The 21,665-nt window shown below is 41.5% G+C and overlaps 1 protein-coding gene across 3 annotated transcripts in view; it reads left to right on the top strand.

Moving 5' to 3' along the window:
* The window catches only part of SYTL5 (synaptotagmin like 5), a 239,461-nt gene that overhangs the window by 131,097 nt on the left and 86,699 nt on the right, over window positions 1–21,665 (top strand). For all 3 annotated transcript variants that reach the window (XM_045996454.1, XM_045996455.1, XM_045996453.1), the window contains exon 3: window positions 19,567–19,776. In XM_045996454.1, coding sequence (XP_045852410.1) covers window positions 19,567–19,776 — 210 coding nt within the window. The remainder of the gene's footprint in view (window positions 1–19,566; window positions 19,777–21,665) is intronic.

Genomic DNA, 21,665 nt, shown 5'->3' on the forward strand with positions numbered 1-21,665 from the left:
CAGTGACATTATGGGTCCCCAGCAGTAGCCCACATATCAGAGAATGTTTTTGATATTTTATCATTAGCTAGATGGGAGGATGGAATCGAGCAGATGATATGGTGCTGATAAGAATGTCATTTGCTAATAATATCCTAAGTGGTAGTGAAGCGGAAGGCCTGCCCGTGTTTGAATACCAGCTCTGAGATGTATTGTGTGACCTTGTTCGAGTGACTCAGTTTCTCCATGCCTTAGTTCCCTCATCCCTAAAGCAAGGATAATAAAATTGCCCACCTCATAGTGTTGTTGCGAGGATTAAGGGAGACAATATATGTGCAGTGCCTGGTACGTAAGTTCACAGTTATTTATTTATAATGCCTTTCTCGGGTCAGTCTTTCTGAGAATTCCTTCCCACCATAGCTGAGAGCAGAAGGGGATCTGGAGAGAGGAAAACTCTCATTTTACCCTAGACATTACCTGAATTTTTTAAAAATAAGTCTCTGTGTGAGTAATGTTGAGTAGAATGGGCCCAGTTGAGTTTCCCATCCATTGTAGGCAAGGTTGATATTTAGCTGGATCCCCAGGCATGACCTCACTTGTGTTTCAGCCCGCAGCCATTCTGATTGGTTGCACCACCTCTTCTGAACGGTCCCAGCGTTGTTTTGATTGGTTGTCACACCCATTGGGAGGGGTTGCTGCTTGTGCTGGGTTGCTTGTTAAATATATTTGGCTATTCCATCTCACCCCTGACTAGAGGAGCAGAAATAAATAGAGTTCCCTTCTCAGTGACTAGCAGCTGTGCAGCAGGTAGATTCTGTGTCTTATGTGTCTCCCAAAACTGTGATCATTTTGACCACAACGCTGTGAAACTGGAAGTCAACCATAAGGAAAATTCTGGAAAGACCACAAAAAGCTTAAGTTTATTGTATTTCATTTTTTATTGTGGAGAAAACTTGTCATGTGGTTATCTTCTTATGTTGCAGAGATATTCAGTGTGCCTAAAGGAACTAGGATCCTAGAATTGGATATACATTGACATATTCTCGATTGATGCTTACTTCATAGTTAAGAGCCCAGAATTTTTATTTCCATCCTTCATAAGAATTCAAGCAATCTTAAAGGAATAAAGGCTTGGATGAAAATTATTGCAGTTTTTCTATGCCTGAAATTCAGGTTAAGGCAGTTAATGATTTTTAAAGATATCAGAAATGATGTTTTTTTGGCATTTGTATTCCAGTCACGAAAAGTGACTAAATTTTCTAATGTGCTGCAAAAAGTTATATTGTTTACGGGAGGTGAGGTACTAGCTGGTAACTGATGACATGCCCGGGGGAATTAAAAATCACTCTACTCAGAAGAACACAATTTAATAGCCGTAGCCTCAGAAACGCCGAAGTACAATGAATAGGAATTTCTTCAGAATGTTTGTTTCTATCATTCCCAATAACTTTCCCTAATAATCTGTTATACTCTTTTTCCCCTTTTCTGTTTCTTCCCTTGTCCTTTTTCCTTATTCTCCGTAAAGAAATTTAGCGGACTGTGTAACATACAACAGAGCTATTGTGAATGAAGTTGTTGATTTCCTGGTTCTTCAAACTTATTTGAGGAAAGCAAAAGAAAGGCTCTGATAGACTCAAGTGATACCTTTATAGAAAATAGATTTTTTAAAGCTGCTGTATCTTCTTCTCATCTTTAATAAAAATAGTGGCTAATATTTTATTGATGGTTTTTTTTTCCTCCTGCACCAACTGTATTAAATATGTTGTCTCTTTTTGTTCTCAGCTACCAACATATGAGCCCGGGCCAGATGACTTGGGTTCTGTCACTCTTAACAGTTTTGTATATTGAGAAACCACACCGAAGTGAGTGGCATGGTGTTTCGGGTACATGCTGTTGAATCACAAGCCACGTTTGTTGATTCACATCTCAGTCACACGGTGAAGTCTTTGTGTCAGTTTAGATAGGTTGTTTCCATGGATAAATCTAGCTCTCTCATTTGACAAAACAGAAATAATAGCATTAGGCACCTCATAAGATTGTTGTAGGGATTAAATAAGCTAATATTATCAAGGGCTTAGAAGAATGCTGGCATACAGCAAGTACTTAATAAATGCTGGCTAGAATCATCGGCCCTATCGTTGGTATGTGTTGTAGTGAACACTAGCAGTGCTCTACTGAGCTCCACTCAGGTCCCTTGTGGGTCTGTGCTCTCATCTCCCAGTTTCCACATGTTTACTGCTAAGGATGGTGTCTAGTACCTTCTTTAGAGGACTACCCTTGGGGGACTAGCGTTGGCCGTAGGGCTAGAGAGACACAAGTACCAGGCAAACTTGAGTTTCTGTCTCTGCTGGGCAGCCCCAAGCCAATGGCTGACAGCCTTTGCCGTGGAGCTTCTGCCTCACAGTTTCCGGTGGAATCATGCTGAGAAGGGACTTCCCCTAAAGACCACACCCTCACTTAGCCCCTCCCCCCTTTTCCTCTCCTGCCTCCGCCCTTCCCTTCTGCCTTCCTCCTAAGGGTACTCCATAAGTCGCTTGCACACAAATCTACATCCCAGAGTTAGCTTTTGGAAAAGACAACCAAGAAGTTTGCCAGACCAAACCGGGAACTTAATTACTGTTGTGGTGATTGCTTTTACCATGTTACAGAAGTGTAGATTGATATTTTGTCAGTGTCCAGAGGAAGTGCAATTAATTATGAATAAGAAACTGAAGGAATGGTTTTCACAGAAGAGCTAACACTTGAGCTTGGCCTTGAAATGTGAAAAAGATTTGACATTGGCAATTACCTGTCAACTGTGTTTTAGCTGTTTACCCTGAACCACAAAACTGCCTTCAGATTCTGCTAATGAGTTTCAGAAGGAAATGGAAGACCAAGAAAAGTTTTAAGAATTAGGATGATTGCAGAGAAGTAAGTGATACGGAAAGTAAGTCAACAAGACTTTGGAAAGCAGTGAATTTATTGTTTCTTTGTGTGTTTATTCATTGCAGTAGGTTATTCTTAAAATAGAAACATAGAGGAATGTCAAAATTGTTGAATCAGTGCTTTAGGCCTGAGGCCGGACTAGGCACTACAGCCCACATAGCCCCAAAGTGTGGCATTAATTAAAATGAGATTGGTCTCCGGGTGTTCCTGAAGGTGCTCTGCACCCAGAAGGCCCATGGCAAACCTGATAATTACCTCCAGGCATGAACTGTAGTCTGGAAAGAGGTGTCGACCTACTAACAGCATTTTAGGTTCACCCAAAAGGCTCCAATATATTTATTTTCCTTCAGACCAAGCAGGAAGAAATGGTAGGAGATATCTAGACCCAGGTTTCAACTATTACAGAGTAAGAGTATTTTAAATGTTCTCTGTGAAGAACAAATCACTTTGCTTTAATGCTTTCATGCAGTGAAAAAAGAGGAAGGAGGTGATGCCAATAAAATTGAGCTACCAAGAGTGAATGCAAATGGAAAAAAATAGAGCTTGGAAGCACAAAAAGATCTTTGTTGATCATTTTGTACCTTAGATTTTTCTAACTTTGGAAGAGCTCGCCCTAACATAAAAGAGGACATGGTTCATAGTATCTCCTCCTAAATAAAAAAAAAAAAAATCTTACTAACAAAATATTACTCTATTTGATCTTCCATGCCTAAAAACAAACGCTGTTAAATGTCTGCTTCATGGTATTGGCCTGTCTAAGAAATCTTCAGTTTACAATTTTAGCAGTTCATTTGGGCTTTACTCTTACTGAGAAGATGTCATTTCCATTTGGCCACAGTACATGAAAACATATCTGGACTTTATGTTCTCTTTGGCACCTACCCTTGGGCTTGTCTCAGTAATGAATTCTGCTGGTCTCCTGACAGCATATATTTCTCTTTTCTTCCTCCCTACACAAATTTCACTTTTCTTCACCTCCAGCAGTGGATTTTTAAAAATTAATTAATCATCCCTTGACTAATAGTCCTCTAGCAACCGTCATTGGTTTAAAGGTAGACATGAGGCCAACGATGACCCACTCAAATATACAGCCCAGGTTTCTGGAAGGTTCTCTTTCCCACTGTACATATTCAGTGAAACATGTTACCACTGTTGCTGTTGAGGATGAAATCCAGCACAACGATGAAGCTGAGCCAAAAGAATGGCAGAGAATTGTTGCCAACATCCTGATGTCCTAGAACGTGCCATACCGCTGGGCTTCTTCTATAAGCACTATACTATATTTCCATGTTACTTAGAGCGATGTCAGTCTGATTTTCTGTTACATGCAGCCCAAGGCATCCTATAATGTCTGTGATTCAGAGGTAATCAACATTTGCTGAGAACTTTCTGTAGGCCAAATGTGTATTTATTATTGGGGTAATAAATGTGAGCAGAGGGGCGCCTGGGTGGCTCACTTGGTTAAGTGTCTGGCTTCTGATCTCAGGGTCCTGGATGGGTACCTGGACGCAGCTAAGGATGGGCCCATGGTTACAGCCGCGCCTTCTGAAAGTCCAGCCCAGCAGGTGTAGATGCTCCCAGCCACTGCCTGAGCCCAGAGCACCTGCTGTTCCTGGGAGCTGAGGTCAACATGGCCTGTGAGGACTCTTCTCCAGTGTCCGCCCTCTCCGAGACTCTGCTGTCTCTCCATTCCTGTCTCTGCGGGGTTGGACCTCCCAGCTTCACAGAGCACTCCCCTAGTTACAAACACACACACACACACACACACACACACACACACACACATGCATGCACATACACACTGGCATAGAAACCGGACTGCCCTTGGTGCCTTGGAAACGTCCCCCGCCGTTGCCTGCTTCTCTCTCTCCCCATCCCCCGCTCTTGCACGTGCATGCTCTCTTTCTCTCTCCAATAAATAAATGAAATATTGAAGAAAAATACAGGTGAGCAGAGACACAATATTAATGTTCATTGGACCCAGAAACCTAAAGAAGTTCGCAGTCATGAATCAGGCTTTATCCATGGTATAGACCAGAAGTCAGTAAAATTTTTCTGCAATGGACCAGATAGTAAATACCTTAGACACTACCGGGTATATCTTCTATGTGATAATTACTTCAGTCTGCATTTGTAGTCTGAAAGCAGCGATAAACAACGTATAAACAAATGGGTATGGGCCATACTAAAACAGGTGGTGGACTGGATTTGGCTCAAGGGCATAATTTGTTCACCTTTCGTGTTGAAAACACCACCTTGTAGATTCTAGCCTTGTGAATAGTGTATACACCTGAAAGCCCCGATAAGCCACCTTCGTTGAGCAACAGGACATTTCTAGTCTAAGAGATAAGACGGAGTTGAACTGGAACCCATCAGCTATCAGAGCTAGAACTCTGGCTTCTGTCTGCGAGGTTAGATGGTCTCACAGGGTCCTGCCATCTCCAGGAGGTAGTTATATATGCCTTACTCAGTCTGTCATGGCTCATGCTGGAACAGCATAAATGCATTTCATTGCCTCTCTAGAAGAACCGTACAATGCATCTGGAGGTGGGGAAAATACGAAGAACTAGCAGAAGATTCTGCAGAATTGTTAGGGACAGTTTACAAATTCATTTTCCAGACGAGATAAGAATTATTAATATCCCATTTTACAGATGGGTAAACTCAAGTACCAAGTTAAATAACTCATCCCAGTTTGCACAGCTAGTAAGTGGCCCTGCTCTGGTGTGTAGCCCCACCGGCTGGTTGCAGAGCTCACATGCCCCTCTTAGGTCAATTTTAACTTCTGGGGGGATGTATCTGATCCTTCAGGAGGTCAGGAAAAAAGGGAATGGTAAACTCTTCACTGCCAGCCTCACACCAGAGAAGGGATTACTCATTCTCAAGCGATCCTCATTTAATTCCCGTGTCATCTGTATGATTCTGATAGCTGTAGCAACCGAAACTTCCTAAATAATTTGCCAAGCTGGTAAACATCAGCAGTGAGAGTCTCCCGTTCCACGTTGATTCTCTTTCCTCTATGTCGTGATGTTTATGCCATCAGGGCACCTCTTCCGACCCTGTTAGAAGTACCCCCATAGCCTTACTCTCGGAGAAATGGAACAAAACGGAAAACATTCCTTCAGCCTGGTGTTTGCAGGTAGTTCTGACCTAGAAGCTGGGTAACATTATCCAGAGCTGCTCTGACATTTACCGAAGCATCGCTTTTACACAGTGAAAACTGGCGGGAGTTCCTCATGCTGTTCTAGTTGTTAAGCTGACTGAAATCCAAGTGCAAGTGTATTACGTTTTGTTCCACACAGCTGGCTCTGCTGAGACCACGAAGCAAGCCAGAGCTTAGAGTCATCAGGAGACCCCCGATCCCAGCCTGGAAACTGCCATTCACGTTCCGCTGTGTTTTGCTTTATGTGGTTGATCCCACCACTTTAGAAAAGAATAGGGAAGGAAAGAGAAGGGAGAAACAAAAGGCAAAGTGTATTCAAATTGGCTATTTGGAGTCCGGCGGATAAGCTAAATATTCAGTTCAAATGGATTTGAAGTGATTTCAAGAGTTACACCTTCAGCCTGGAAGTTAGAGTGACCAGTAAGTACCAAGCAATAATATCCTCTTAATACTCTACAAATGTTTGATCTGTGGGGCTGTTTATTTTTCCGAATCTTATCACTACCACTAAGAACAAAATTAGTTTGACCTTCTGAAAAGTCTAAAGGCTCACTGTCTCGGTAAAACACCAGAACTATTGGAGTGGACTTCTGGTTTGGTAAACATTTTGTTTCAATCCTAATGGGATTGCCACAAGCTTCTTAGTGGATTAACAGAAACTCCCAGCATGAACATACTGACTCCTTAATAAAACCCAAACTCTTTTTGAGTCACAGAGAAATGAAAAAAGAAAATCCAGCTCTGCCTTAAATGAATTTAAAACCTTGGAGATTTTCTTACTGGAGAACTTAAGAATTTTCATATATACACCTATATAGGGAAACGAACTTAAATTTTGGTTCTACAGCTCTTTCCTCCAAGTAGTTCTTACTTGGAGGGCTCACCCTGGGAAAGGGTCACACATACTTGATATTTGGGGACATGCTCAACATTGGATTATCCAAATAAATAAACACACTTGCCAGACCATATTGTTTTTTTGTTTGAGATAATAGGGTCACCGTAGTCATAAGTAAAGTTGTCACTTATGTAGAATGTGTGTGTTCTCTCTGTGGTCTTTGACTCTTCTCCAAATTCCCCTTTCAAGTTCCCTTTTCCCTTCCTTGCCTGCTGCTCTAGCCAGGATTGGCATAGAGGACATGCCTCCCAGGCAAGCCCGGGTTAATTGACACTCACATCCAAGAACTACCATTCTTTTTTACTGGAAGTTGAAGAAATAAAGACCCATAAAGCGCATGTTGTTCTTGAGGAAGGATGCTGGGGCTGGGAGGGTTAGTGAGAGCACTTGCCCTCCAAAGGTAGTCAGTTCAGCAGGGAAGTTCTACTTAAGCAAATACCTTCTATATTCTTGGGAAAATAGGCATTTGATTTCTAAGGAAATAATACAAGTGAAAACTTCACTAACAAAAATATTACCTCTGACATTTTAGATTTTAGTCACATGACCATTTTATATTAATAGTTTATGTGAACGTTTATATATTAATAGGAATTAGGGCTTAATTGATTTAAATCTGTAATATTAGGCTGATAGGCATTGACTAATTTTTCTTTTTTGATTTATTTATGGGGAGCCTGGGTGTCTCAGTTGAGTGCTTGCCTTCAGCTCAGGTCATGATCTCAGGGTCCTGGGATTGAGTCCCATGTTGGGCTCCCTACTCAGCGGGGAGCCTGCTTCTCCTTTTCCTCTCCCTGTCACTCCCCTGCTTGTACTGGCTTGCGCTCTCTTTCTCTCTCTGCGTCAAATAAATAAATAAATAAATCTTTAAAAGAAAAGAAAAAGATTTATTGATTTATTTTAGAGATGTGGGGAAGGGCAGAGGGAGAGGGAAGCGGGGAAGGGCAGAGGGAGAGAGAGAAGCAAACTCTCTGCTGAGCGCACGGAGCCCATCACAGGGCTCAATCCCAGGACCCTGAAATCAGGACCTGACCTGAAGTTGAGTCAGTCCCTTCACCGATTGAGCTACCTAGGCACCCCACATTTACTAATTATTCAAATCATTATTCACTGCAGAGAAATTAAACATAATTCATAAACACTCCATGTAAATGTCAAAAATTAATGAATCTCTATAGTACAGGATTTTTCAAAAGTGTTTAAACTCACTAGGATCTGTAAAGAGCAACAGTGTCTACAATATATTTTATATCATAAATCTTCAATCCAATTAAATATTTAATATTTTCTTGTACATTTTCACTATAGAAGTGATTATCTTCATTATAGAAAATTAGCAAATACATGTAATTTAAACTTTAAAAACTCACTCTCTTCCCAGAGACAGTTTCCGGTTGTTGAATTTCTTTTCTGTCACATGACTGTACTTAGCTGCAAGGGAGCTTGGATATGTCACTGGGAAATGTGTTCTTCTGGGTGACCATGTGAGCAACTCACATTTCAGGTTTGTTTTTTTTTAAAGATCTTATTTATTTATTTGACAGACAGAGATCACAAGCAGGCAGAGAGACGGGGCGGGGGGGGCGCGGGGGGATGGGGAGCAGGCTCCCTGCTGAGCAGAGAGCCCAATGCAGGGCTCGATCCCAGGACCTTGGGATCATGACCTGAGCGGAAAGCAGAGGCCTTAACCCACTGAGCCACCCAGGTGCCTCACATTTCGGGTTATTATTGGTATAAAAGAGTAGAAGGAATATTGGGAAACAGCCAGCAATCTGAAAAAAATGGGTATAATTAAGAACTATTAATTAGATTTGTTTATTGATGAACACAGATCTCATCTTCCTTTTCATGGACTTTGAAAGCAATTGTCAGAGGTGAATTTCAGTGAAGCAAACATCATGATATCTCTTACGGCAATTAAATGTAATAAAGTCAGCTTTGGTTTAAAAAAAAGAAAAAGCACATAAAGAAAACAATATTTGTATTCATCCTCGGTGAATTTTGAAGAAATGGTGGCTTGACATCGCTTATACTATGTACTGCTACTGATAACCAGGAAAATTGTTGGAAATGGTTTGTCTGTAATCACCTGTAGTTATGAAAATATGAGTTCCCATAAGTACCACCTAAAGAGGTAAAATGGGAAAAATTAAGTACTGACAATTGTCTTTGCTGAGCATGTAAGTCCTTCCTTGCTGCATTTAAAATAATTTAGTTTACCCAAATTCAATTTATAGATATTTTAGAATAAATGTCATTCTACGTTCGTAAAAATCAAAACTAGCTTGTGCCCATATTCAGTAGAAGAAGCAGTTTTCAAGAATTTTTCAAGGGCAACATGTTCTCGTTAAGTTATCTTTCTTTGTGTATGAATGCCCAATTTCCTCCCATCAAGATAATCCTTGCAATGTTAGAGCAGTAATGTTGAAAAGCCCTGTAATTTGTCTGTGTTTTTTTCTTTTTTGCTATGGTGATTCTGTCTTTACCCCTTCTTTTTCTGAATAATTTACCACATTGATAACAGAACTTTCTGCTCTTTTTGATGCCCAAGAAAGGTATCCTTTGGGTTTCAGATGAACAAAACACATCTTTGTTCCATGAGGCCAGGAAATTGAGATAATCGTTATTAATAGTTATTCCAAGGTATTCCCAGACTTGGTTTGCTCATTAAATATGAGATCCGTTTCTGCTCTGATTTTCAGACTATAGTTAATAAACGGTTGTTTGTCTGTTTACATGGCTTTGTGAGATCACCTGGTGTATTCCTCTGAGCTGAGTGTTTTATTACCAGGAAGTGCTTGGCGTCATCTACAGACATGAAGGTTCCACAAGACCCTCAATCATTGCGACAATTTCTAAACTCATTAAACTGGCACAACTCCCAAGATTTCTTTGTCTAGACAAGTGTTGTTTCAATCCTGTTCATCATTACTTTCTCTGAAGCAGCTTTCTATCTAGACTGAACTTGTCCCCATTTCTCAGATGGTCTTGATTCTTTGTAATGGTCCTTGCTTTGAAAGCTAATCAAAAGCTAGATAAAGTTTATCCGGACCAGAGGTCTGTTTGTTGAAGAACAGCCCCGCTGGGGAATGTTTGACTTTGTGATAAGAGGCTACTGGGACAGATGGCTTTTGGTGGGAGAAGTCAGACAGAAGCAACCCTTCATGTTTACTGAGGTTTAACTCTGAGTGTGCTTTTTAACACACTTTGCACAACTAGGAAAGAAATAGCAGCTGTTACGTGCAGTGTCCTTTCTGAGCAAAAATATGTTAACAGAATAAGAATCAAGAGGAATCTGGGGGAAGAGTATAGATCTTGAAATCTAAAATGACAGACCTGAATCCAGATGGTGACACTTACTAACCCTGCGCGGCCCACAGCAAGTTTCCTACCTGAGATCCCATTTTCTTATTTCTAAGATGGGAATCATAGCGTCTTTCTCATAGGATGCTGGCAGTGCTTAATGACATGATGTTAAAACGGAGTGTCTATGGTTATCTTGGCTGTGTTTTGCTGTTTAGGTTTTTTTTTTTTTTTTGACGGACAGAGATCACAGGTAGGCAGAGAGGCAGGCAGACAGAGAGGAAGGGAAGCAGGCTCCCTGCTGAGCAGAGAGCCCAATGCGGGGCTCGATCCCAGGACTCTGGGATCATGACCTGAACCGAAGGCAGAGGCTTTAACCCACTGAGCCACCCAAGCGCCCCTGCTGTTTAGGTTTTAAAAATAGGTTCTGCACACAGAAGTGACAATCAAAATGAAAAAAAAAGTTTTTTTGTGTTTTTTTTTTTTAATCAGAGTACAGAAAGGAGATCTGATCGCCCCTGGATTTTCCTTAAGTTATTATGAGCTAGCCCCAGCCCAGCACTGACGGCATTGCCTCTGGATGCAAATGAAAGACGGAAATGCTAGGAGCTCTGCAGCCCTTGGCATCAGGCTGCTGTGACATTATTTTGCCTATTTTATGTATATTACATATATTATTTCAGTAATTTTTGTCTCATTGTTTCCAGTTTGACAATATTTTTCATCAGTCACTGTGGTTTTGCTCTCTCTCTCTCTCTCTTTTTTTTTCTTTTTTTTTTTATATTTATTTGTTTATTTACAGCATAACAGTGTTCATTGTTTTGGCATCACACCCAGTGCTCCATGCAGTACGTGCCCTCCCTATTACCCACCACCTGGTTCCTCAACCTCCCACCCCCCCCACCCCCCTGCTGCCTCTTCTTAACCCTCTGGTTGTTTTTCAGAGTCCATAGTCTCTCATGGTTCATCTCCCCTTCCAGTTTCCCTCAACTCCCTCTCCTCTCCATCTCCCCACCTAACACAAGTTAGAATGGCCAAAATTAGCAAGACAGGAAACAACGTGTGTTGGAGAGGATGTGGAGAAAGGGGAACCCTCTTACACTGTTGGTGGGAATGCAAGTTAGTGCAGCCACTTTGGAGAACAGTGTGGAGATTCCTGAAGAAATTAAAAATAGAGCTTCCCTATGACCCTGCAATTGCACTGCTGGGTATTTACCCCAAAGATACAGATGTAGTGAAAAGAAGGGCCATCTGTACCCCAATGTTTATTGCAGCAATGGCTACGGTCGCCAAACTGTGGAAAGAACCAAGATGCCCTTCAGCGGATGAATGGATAAGGAAGATATGGTCCATATACACAATGGAGTATTATGCCTCCATCAGAAAGGATGAATACCCAACTTTTGTAGCAACATGGACGGGACTGGAAGAAATTATGCTGAGCGAAATAAGTTAAGCAGAGAGAGTCAAGTATCATATGGTCTCACTTATTTGTGGAGCATAACAAATAACATGGAGGACATGCTCTCTCTCTTTTTTTAAAGATTTTATTTATTTGACAGAGATCACAAGTAGGCAGAGAGGCAGGCAGGGAGAGGAAGGGAAGCAGGCTCCCCACTGAGCAGAGAGTCTGACATGGGGCTCGATCCCAGAACCCTAGGATTATGACCTGAGCTGAAGGCAGCAGCCTAACCCACTGAGCCACCCAGGCGCCCCTTGGTTTTGCTCTCTTAAAGGGATATCAGACTCTAGTTCTAGAGAAGGAATAGTGTGCAGGCCTTGAACTGAAGCAGAACCCAATAGCAACATTTTTGTAAGTGGACAGTACTGAGAAGACCTAATATTTACTGAGTTATTATTATATTTGTTGGAAAATAGTTTTGGCAGTGGATGACAGAGACATGTTATAATAACAGCTTAAGTAAGACGGAAATATATTGCTCTTTCTAGAAAAGCCTGAGTTGTTTGGTCACTTCGTGATACTGTTCTGGTGACTCCATTGTAAAATGGGTCTGGGCACCTTGTCTTTTTTTGTTGTTTCACTGCCTTGATGGCTTAGCTCATAAATCAAGATGGCTCACTCCTGTGTTCTCATCCCAGCCTCTGGGAGGGAAGAGGGGTTCAAGGGAAAGGGAAAGCCCTTTTTCATTAGGGTCCTGACCTAGAGGTTGCTTATATCATTTCTGATCACATCCTATCCGCTAATATTTAGTCTCGTGACAAAACTGAACTGCAAGGGATACTGGGAAATGTGGTCTTCATTCTGAGTGGGCATGAGTGTAGCTAGACATGCCACTAATATAGAAGAGGAGAACAAGGGTGCCTGGGTGGCTCAGTGGGTTAAAGCCTCTCTCTTCAGCTCAGGTCATGATCTCAGGGTCCTGGGATCGAGTCCTGCATCGGGCTCTCTGTTTAGCAGGGAGCCTGCTTCCCCTCTCTCTCTGCCTGCCTCTCTGCCTACTTGTGATCTCTCTCTCTGTCAAATAAATAAATAAAATCTTTAAAAAAAAAGAAGAGGAGGACAGCTATGGTGAGACACCTACCAGAATTGCCTATTTCATACTCATGACGTGTAAAGTTGGGCTTAGCACTTTACGTTCACAACATTATCTTCCTTAATGCACACAACAACCTTACAAGATTGCAGCTATTATGATTCTTTTCTACAGGAGTATTTTGAGACACTGAGAGACTAAGTAATTTTCTTTAAGTCTCAGAGATAAAAAGTAACAAGGCCAGGATTTGAATGCAGACGGTCTGCCTTCAGAGCCCTTTGCTCTGGGCCATGATACAGTCCATGCTTGTTTGTTACCTCTCTTGGGCCTTGATATGCTCTGCTAGATGAGATGAGGGATTGTTGAAGGCATCAAGGAATCAAAGACGCTTTATGAATTGTTATTTACAGCTTCCTTTTCCCAGCAGCTAATTGCTTCCATTCCAAAATTCCTATCTTCTTTGGTGCAAAATAATGTGCTGTACAATTGAGTCTAGACAGGATAACAAAAGAAAAAGAATGCCACGCAAATGTGACAGGAATTTTAATGAAAGCAATTCCCGATTTGAAAGGAGTATGTCTATGCAATGATAAAGCAGGCAGTCTTTGTAATGCACTGGATAGTTTTGATGATCGGATGGAAAAAAATGAATTCAGTGTGTCACCAGGATATAGCAGTGAAAAGATTGTATCATTTGACTACAGCTGACATAGTTCATCTCTTCAGTCTTTAAGATTTCAGTTATGTATGGGTCATCAATTTGCATGTTAATATCAGCACATCTGTGTAGCAACAAGGAAATCTAAAGAATAAACCGATATTTCAAAATGCAAGAGCATCCTGAGTTCATCTCACATAAAGAATTGGTGTTAGCTGGTATTAAATGTCTTCAACTTTTTTTTTATTATGTTACGTTAGTCACTGTATAGTACATCATTAGTTTTTGCTGTAGTATTCCATGATTCATTGTGTATAACACCCAGTGCTCCATGCAGTATGTGCCCTCATTAATACCCATCACCGGGCTCTTATTTTTATTTTTCATAAGTTTTTAACAGTGGATTTGGGGCCGTATTTACCTATACTACCCTTTTCCATCCATCTCCCATACTCTTTGCTTCTCTCCAGACAAGAACAGAGTAATTGGTTAGATTGTTGATATCGGCAAGAATCGCAGTGGGTTTTCTTTCTGAACAACAGTGTAGGAATGAAGTTAAGGAAGATAGAGAAAGTTGTAGAAGTCCTTAACGAGTAATTGAGAACATTCTGTAGTTTTTCTCAGGCTTGGATTCTTTTTCAGAGTGTGTCTGATCTCAGTTTTAGCCAATTTTAATTTGACTTTATTCTCAACAGACCCAACATTGTACATTGTTCTCTTCTCACATCTCCTTTTAATAATGATGGCTTCATCTTGTAAAACCTTTGTAATTTACAGAACACCCTACAGAACACTTTATTGACTCTGACTCCTATAAACACCCTTGGAGGAAGATATAAAAGGAAACATTATCTTTATTTTGAGTTTCCTTTCCTTCCCTTCACTCTTTATTGCTTTTTTCCCCCTCCCTTCCCTCCCTCTTCCGCTTCCTTCTGATGCTTGCTAACATCTGCTTCTGCTTTCTGTTATTCATTCAACCAAATGATATCTGTTAAGTTCTGGGCCCTAGGTAACGTTCTGTAACGTGCATAGCTAAACACACCAGATACAGTCTTGCCCTCACAGAGATTACAGAGGAATTGGCAAAACAAACACTAAACCAGCAAAAGCAGCCAAATAAACGCACAATGAAAAGTTACAGTAATAAAAAAAAATTACAGTAAGTGCCTAAGGAAAAAAAACATGGTTCTGTGAGTGAGAGTAAGACGGGTATCTGCTGTAGGTTTGGTGGTCAGAGAAAGCCTCTCTGGGGAAGCAGCAGTAAAACTAAAACAAAAGGATATACGGAAGTTAGATGAAGAACCAGCCAGATGCAGAACGAGGCTGGACTTACCCATGACGGGGTGCTCAGTGATGCTACAGGAACAGCCCCAAACTCTTTGTGGCTTGAAACTACGAAGGTTTGGGTTGCCTGGGTGGTTCAGTGTGTTAAGTTTCTGCCTTCGGCTTCGACAGGGGCGCCTTTGTGGTTCAGTGGGTTGGAGCCTCTGCCTTCAGCTCGGGTCGTGATCTCAGGGTCCTGGGATCAAATCCCGCATCCGGTTCTCTGCTCAGCAGGAAGCCTGCTTCCTCTTCTCTCTCTGCCTGCCTCTCTGCCTACTTGTGATCTCTGTCTGCCAAATAAATAAATAAAATCTTTAAAAAGAAAACATTGAAAAAAAAAACCATGGAGGTTTATTTCTCATTTGTGCTCCCTGTCCATAACAAAATGGCTGAGGACTCTCTTTCACAGCCTCCTCAGACCAGGACTCAGGCTCACAGAATAGACACTATTTGGGACTTTTCCATCTTCCATGAAAAGTAGACGGGATGTGGTAAAGCAAGCCCTTGCTCTTAAACATTTTACCTGGAATCCCATCCCACATTTCAGGGACCAGTGCTGGTCACAGGACCACGTTTAATGTCCAGAGGGCAGGGTTGTGCCATCTTCCTCCTTCCCATCTCCCAGCCTCCCCTTTAGCTAGTGGTGTCTGATCAGCAGAGCCTGAGGAGAAGTCTGATGGGGTCGGGGGAATGCCATGTCAATTTTCATGTTCCTGTTAAGAGACAGGTATCGCTGATACAGCTTGCCCCTTCCTCCAGTCTTTTTTTTTTTTTAAATATTTTATTAATTTGACAGAGAGAAATCACAACTAGGCAGAGAGGCAGGCAGAGAGAGAGAGGAGGAAGCAGGCTCCCCGCTGAGCAGAGCCCGATGCGGGGCTCGATCCCAGGACCTTGGGATCATGACCTGAGCCTAAGGCAGAGGCTTTAACCCACTGAGCCACCCAGGCACCCCAGCCCCTTCCTCCAGTCTTAAACACGGATGCTGTCTGAGAGCTGGCTGGCCATTTTGCATAAGGATGATAAGCCACAACTTGAAGATAGGGGACCTTCAGGATGAAAGGATCCTGAGTCCCTTAGTGACTTGATTTGTAGCTGAACTAATGCAAGAACTACCTGATTCTGGATATCTTGTTCTGGGACCCAAAAAATGAAGCTGATTTTTAAGCTTGTTGCTTGGAACCAGAAGCATTTCTAGCCTGTGTGGGTGTGGAAGATGAACAGATATTATGCTTAAAGCCCAGAGAGTCACCTTTCTCAGATACATTTCTCAGACTGGGTCGGCCAAGGCAGGAACCAAGTCCAAGTAAGGCCTACCCTGCTTTGTTAGTAGGCAGAGGGTTAGTAAAGCAGAAGGAAAAGACATCTCCCATCCTATTCCTCTCTCCAGGTTCCCTATGTTCCCTTTCTCCTTGATACCAATTCTCTACTTGCATACTTTCTTTCCTAGTTCCAGTTGCCCTCCCTTTAACCTTTTTCCTCTTGAGTGTCCGAAAATGGCTATGTCCATTTCATGCACATCATCCCAGGCATGATTAAACTAGGTCAGTTTCTAAGAGCGATCTGAAAAATCAGGCCATTTAGTATTTTGCCAGCCTCTGGGATTCTTCCCATCCTCTCCCACAGTCTCAGAGATGGCTGCCAGAATATGTGCGACGATTAGCACCAATAGCCTTAACAATGTCCCAACTAGTGTGTTGGGACCTTGAAATTCTTGTTTCCTTGTGGCCTGATTTACATGGGACCCCAGGTCTTTTCAGACGCTAGAACTAAACTAGGTGAAACCTGATTGCTGAATAGAGTCTTGTCAGTGGAGCACAAAGAAAGATGCAATGAAAATGTTTCACTTTGGGGGATGCCTGGGTGCCTCATTTGGTTAAGCATCTGCCTGTGCTTCAAGTCATGATCCCAGGGTCCTGGGATCAAGCCCTGTTTGAGCCTCCCCGCTCAATGGTTGGGAGGGGGTCTGGTTCTCCCTTTCCTCCCTCTGCACCCCCCAACATGTGTGTGCTCTCTCTCTCTCTCTAATAAATAAAATCTTAAGAAAAAGAAAATGTTTCAGTGTATGGCCATAATTTCTCCAAGTGATTTCACCCACTCTAAGGACCTGCTAAGTGATTCGGATACCTGCTCATGGAATTGTTTTCCAGAAGGGAATCTGGCTCTGGAATGTTCTGGAATACCCCTGTTTTCTCCACTTCTTACCCTTTAGCCCAGCAGCTTATTCAGGTAGGACTGCTATTCATGAGTGCTATCTTTTTTTAATATATAAAGATTTTATTTATTTATTTGACAGACAGAGATCACAAGTAGGCAGAGAGGCAGGAAGGGAAGCAGGCTCCCCCCCCCCCAACAGAGAGCCCGATGCAGGGCTCGATCCCAGGACCCCGGGATCACGACCTTTGCCGAAGGCAGAGGCTTTAACCCACTGAGCCATCCAGGTGCCCCTCATGAGTGCTATCTTTGTTCCCCCCTTTTAATTACCTGGTTTCTTTGACAATGTTGAGTGCATTGTTGTAGATTTCAAATAAGCAATGTTTTATGTCTCTTTTGCCCCGAGGTGTTCAAACATCTGTTGTGATTCTCCAAATAATACAATTGTGGTTTTCAAATGAGAACTCATTCTGTTATTTGAAAGCCTATAACTTCTACAGGTTTTCAAAAGTAAATTGTGTGGAGCTTTTCTTACATTCAATTTCATAAGCCAGTCGTTCACGAAAAAAAAAGGACATAAAGGCACTTTGTAAGCTCTAAACCAGGAATGAGGAAAACTTGTTGTGGGTTCTTGCTTGTGTTATGGTGGATAAGAACGAGTTCTTAAGAGCAATCTGTAACCCATGAGCCTGTTGTAACCCATGAATCATTTTCCGTGGTTTGTCCCCTTCTTGACTAACATGAGGATAATGGGAATTTCTTAGCAAGTACCTTAGCAAGAATCAGACAAGACTCATTCTTGTCTCCAAATGCCAGAATGCCTGACACGCAGTATACACTCAGGAAATGGTCATTGGATGGATGGAGGAGACAGTTAAAGTTTTCAGAAACTTTCGCATTTAGAAATCTCTCATAAGGCTAGGAATGAAAAGACCTAGTTTCTGGTTTTATGTATACTGCTCACAATCTTGAACGTGAATGACATCATAATACTTCACAAGTTATTTTGAAGACCCCAAAGAGGTAGTAAATAGTTTATAACATTTAAGGACCTTGGAGTCTAGCATGGAGTTGGGTTATAAACAGTATATTCAAGAAACCAAAGTCATCATTCCTGCTTTTGGAGACATGCTAGTGTAGTCTGATATAACAAAGTGCAGTATCACAAATGTAAAAGGAAATGGTAGGAGATGTGTAAACTGATTCTGGGATGTTTGTTTTTTCAGGAACATAGAAATGTTGTGTTCAAGAAGAGACTGAAGGGGCACCTGGGTGACCCAGCTGATTAAGTCTCTGACTCTTGGTTTTGGCTCAGGTTATGATCTCTCAGAGTCATAAGATCGAGCCCCACTTCAGGCTCTGCACTCAGCAAGGAGTCTGCTGGAGATTATCTCTCTCTCCCTCTCTTTGCCCCACCCCCTGCTCATGTGCACGATCTCTCTCTCCCAAATAAACCTTAAAAAAAAAAAAAAGAAAAAAGAAGGGACGGGAGATGGATAGCATAAAGGAACAACATGTCTCTGAAACTTTAAAGTGGAGACGAACCTATCTTTTAGAGTACTGTCTTCCAAATTTGGCAGTATATTAGAATAAATAGTACCACTTTAAAGAAAAATGCCATCAGAGTCTGGCAGAGAGAAGGGTGAGACTCTAGAATCACTATTTTTAAAATCGTCCCAGGTGATTCCAGAGTATATCCAAATTTGAGCTCAAATGTTCTGAAGCTTTGCTTCTCAAACCCTGATCACCTGGAGATTTTGTCTGAGGTGGGGATTGAGATTCTGCATTCCCAATAAATTCCTTCGTTGCATTGTTGCTTCCCTTTAAATAGCTCAATTCTCATGTGTGTATCTAAACAAATTGCATGCCAGATAGTAAAAGAAGGGACATGGAACTAGCATTCCCTTCGTAATTGCAGGGCACCATGCTGGTATCTTTATATCTATCATCTTGTTGAATCTTTTTTTTTTTTAAATTAAATTTTATTTTTTTGGTGTTTCAAGATTCATTGTTTATGTACTACACACCCTGCTGAATCTTCAAAACAATTATTTGAGAACCTTATTACCCCCGTTTTAAGAAATCAAGAGACCAAGGTATAGTGGGTAAATTGTTGCCTCCAGCTGCACAGCTAATTCATGATGGAACCTAGACCAAACCTAGACATATCTGACAGCAAAACCCAGAAGTCAGTGGGAGTCGTTAGAAAGCCTCAAATGCGAAAACGCAGGTGTTGAGATCTGAAATGGTGGGACTTCTCCTTGTAGAAAACTCTCTGTTGGATCACTAAATAGAAGTTATCAGTGTTGCCAACTTTGATTTCAGACTCTTGCCTCCTGTCTGTTGTGTGAGCTTCCAGGTTGGTGGTGTTCTGGTGCTGAAAGTCGACTGGAGCAGTTCGCAGAGAATGGCAATAAGTACTAAGAGCAAAATCATAGTACTAGTGGAGGTTGTCAAAATTCACATGCAAGACACAGGCACTATGTTTGTCAACTACTGGTATCAAAGGATTGTTGATTCAAGAGAGAGAAACTGTGTTTTCTGAAAGTGTCTGGCTCTGACTACTTGATTCTTTCAAGTCTTCTTCCAAATGAAAATACGCCTTCAATGAAGAGAGCTCCACTCCTGTTTGGTTGTTTTAAGTGATTTTCCCCCTCTCTCCTTCTAGGAAGCTGAAAAATGAACTCTTAGAAGCAAAACGTAGAAGTGGGAAGACTCAGCAACAAACCAGCAGGGTCTGTGTTCACTGCCAGAGAAACCTGGGCTTAATATTTGACCGAGGAGATCCGTGCCGGGTCTGCTCCCTGAGAGTGTGCAGCGAGTGTCGGGTCTCGGGCCTCGACGGCAGCTGGAAGTGCACTGTCTGTGCCAAAGTCGCGTGAGTCTCTTGCCTGTGTGTGGAAAGCATGATTTGAGGATTGAAGGGTTTGGCGTGGGGAGGGAAAGAAGGAAAAGAGTGTTTAAAATTCAGGGATAGAGAGTAGAATTAAAATCTAGCCCCACCCAGGGTTAGCAAGACCTTCGTAGAATTCTGGGGGAGTGGGGGTGAGCGTGAGCGTGAGCGTGCGTGAGCATACACGAGCAAAATAGAGACAGAGAATGGTATTTTTAATTAGAAAAATGTTTAGTTTTAAGATTGTAAGCTTCACAGAATGAGGTCTCTTTCTACATTTGAAAACCACCCACAGGCTTTCTTCACTTCTAGCGCCACCTGACTCCACATGTCTTCTCCGAGCCACAGGCAACTCCCCAAGACCATCCTTAGATGTCTGGGGTCACTGGCAAGATGAGTGTGAAATAACCAGCCTGTTCTCCCTAGCAGCTGGGAGGCAAAGCGTTTTCTGCCTCTATTGAAATGATGATATGGTTTCTGTCCTTTCTCTCATCTATGTGATATATCATCTTGATTGATTTGTGAATATTGAACCACTCTTGCATCCCAGGAATTAATCCCAGTTGATTATGGTGCGGGATTTCTTTAATAAATTGTTGGATTCAGCTTGCTAGTATTTTGTTGAGGATTTTGGCATCTTTGCTCATCAGATCTATTGCCCTGTAGCGTTCTCTCTCTCTCTTTTAGTATCTTTATCTTGTTTTGGCATCAGGGTTAAGCTGGCCTCATAGGATGAATTTGGAAGGTTTCCTTCTACTATTTTTGTAGTACTTTGAGAAGACTAGGTATTCACTTTCTGTAATCATCTGTGAAGGCATCTGGTCCTGGACTTTTGCTTATTGGGAGTCTTTCGATTACTCATTCAATTCCAGTTGCTGATAATCTGTTCAAATATTTTATTTCTTCCTGATTTAGTTTTGGGAAGTTACATGTTTCTATGAATTTATCCATTTCTTCAAGATTGTCCAGTTTGTTGGCATTTAATTTTTCATAATATTCTCTTATAATCTTTTTGTATTTCTGTCATGTTGGTTGTTATTGCTCTGTCATTTCTGACTTTATTTGACCTCTCTCTCTCTCTCTCTTGCCCTTTCTCGACGATTCTGGCTAGAAATTTATCATATTTGTTGATCCCTTCAAATAAGCAGCTCCTGGTGTTACTGTCATTGACAATAATTGACATTGTTATGGTCATTGACCTGTTCCATTGTTTGTTTGTTTTTTAGTTCCTATTTCATTTATTTCTACTCTAATCTTTGTTATTTCCTTCCTTCTGCTGGTTTGGGGTTTTGTTTGTTCTTTTCTAGCTCCTTTAGTTGTAAAGTTAGGTTGTTTATTGGAGAGTTTTCTTGCTTCATGAGGTAGGCCTATATTGCTATAAACTTCCCTCATCGAACAGCTTTTGTTGCTTTCCAAAGCTTTTGGACCATTGTGTTTTCATTTTCATTTGTCTCCATGTACTTTATATTTCCTCTTTGATTTCTTGATCGACCCATTTGTGGTTTAGTAGCTTGTCATTTAACCTCTGTGTATTTGTGGTCTGTCCAGGTTTTTTCTTGTGGTTGATTTCTAGTTGCATACTGTTGTGGTCAGTAAAGATACATGGTATGACTTCAGTCTTTTTGAATTTGTTGTGACTTGTTCCGTGGCCTAATACGTGGTCTGTTCTGGAGAATGTTCCATGTGCACATGAAAAGAGTATGTATTCTGCTGATTTAGAATGGAATTTCTGAATACGTCTGTTAAATCTATTTGTCCAATGTGTCATTCAAAGCCACTGTTTCATTGTTGATTTTCTGTTTGGATAATCTGTCCATTGATGTGAGTAGAGTGTTAAATTTCCCTACTATTATTGTGTTACTACTGATTAGTTC

The sequence above is a fragment of the Meles meles genome, chromosome X (genome assembly GCF_922984935.1).
Source record: "Meles meles chromosome X, mMelMel3.1 paternal haplotype, whole genome shotgun sequence".
NCBI lineage: Eukaryota > Metazoa > Chordata > Mammalia > Carnivora > Mustelidae > Meles > Meles meles.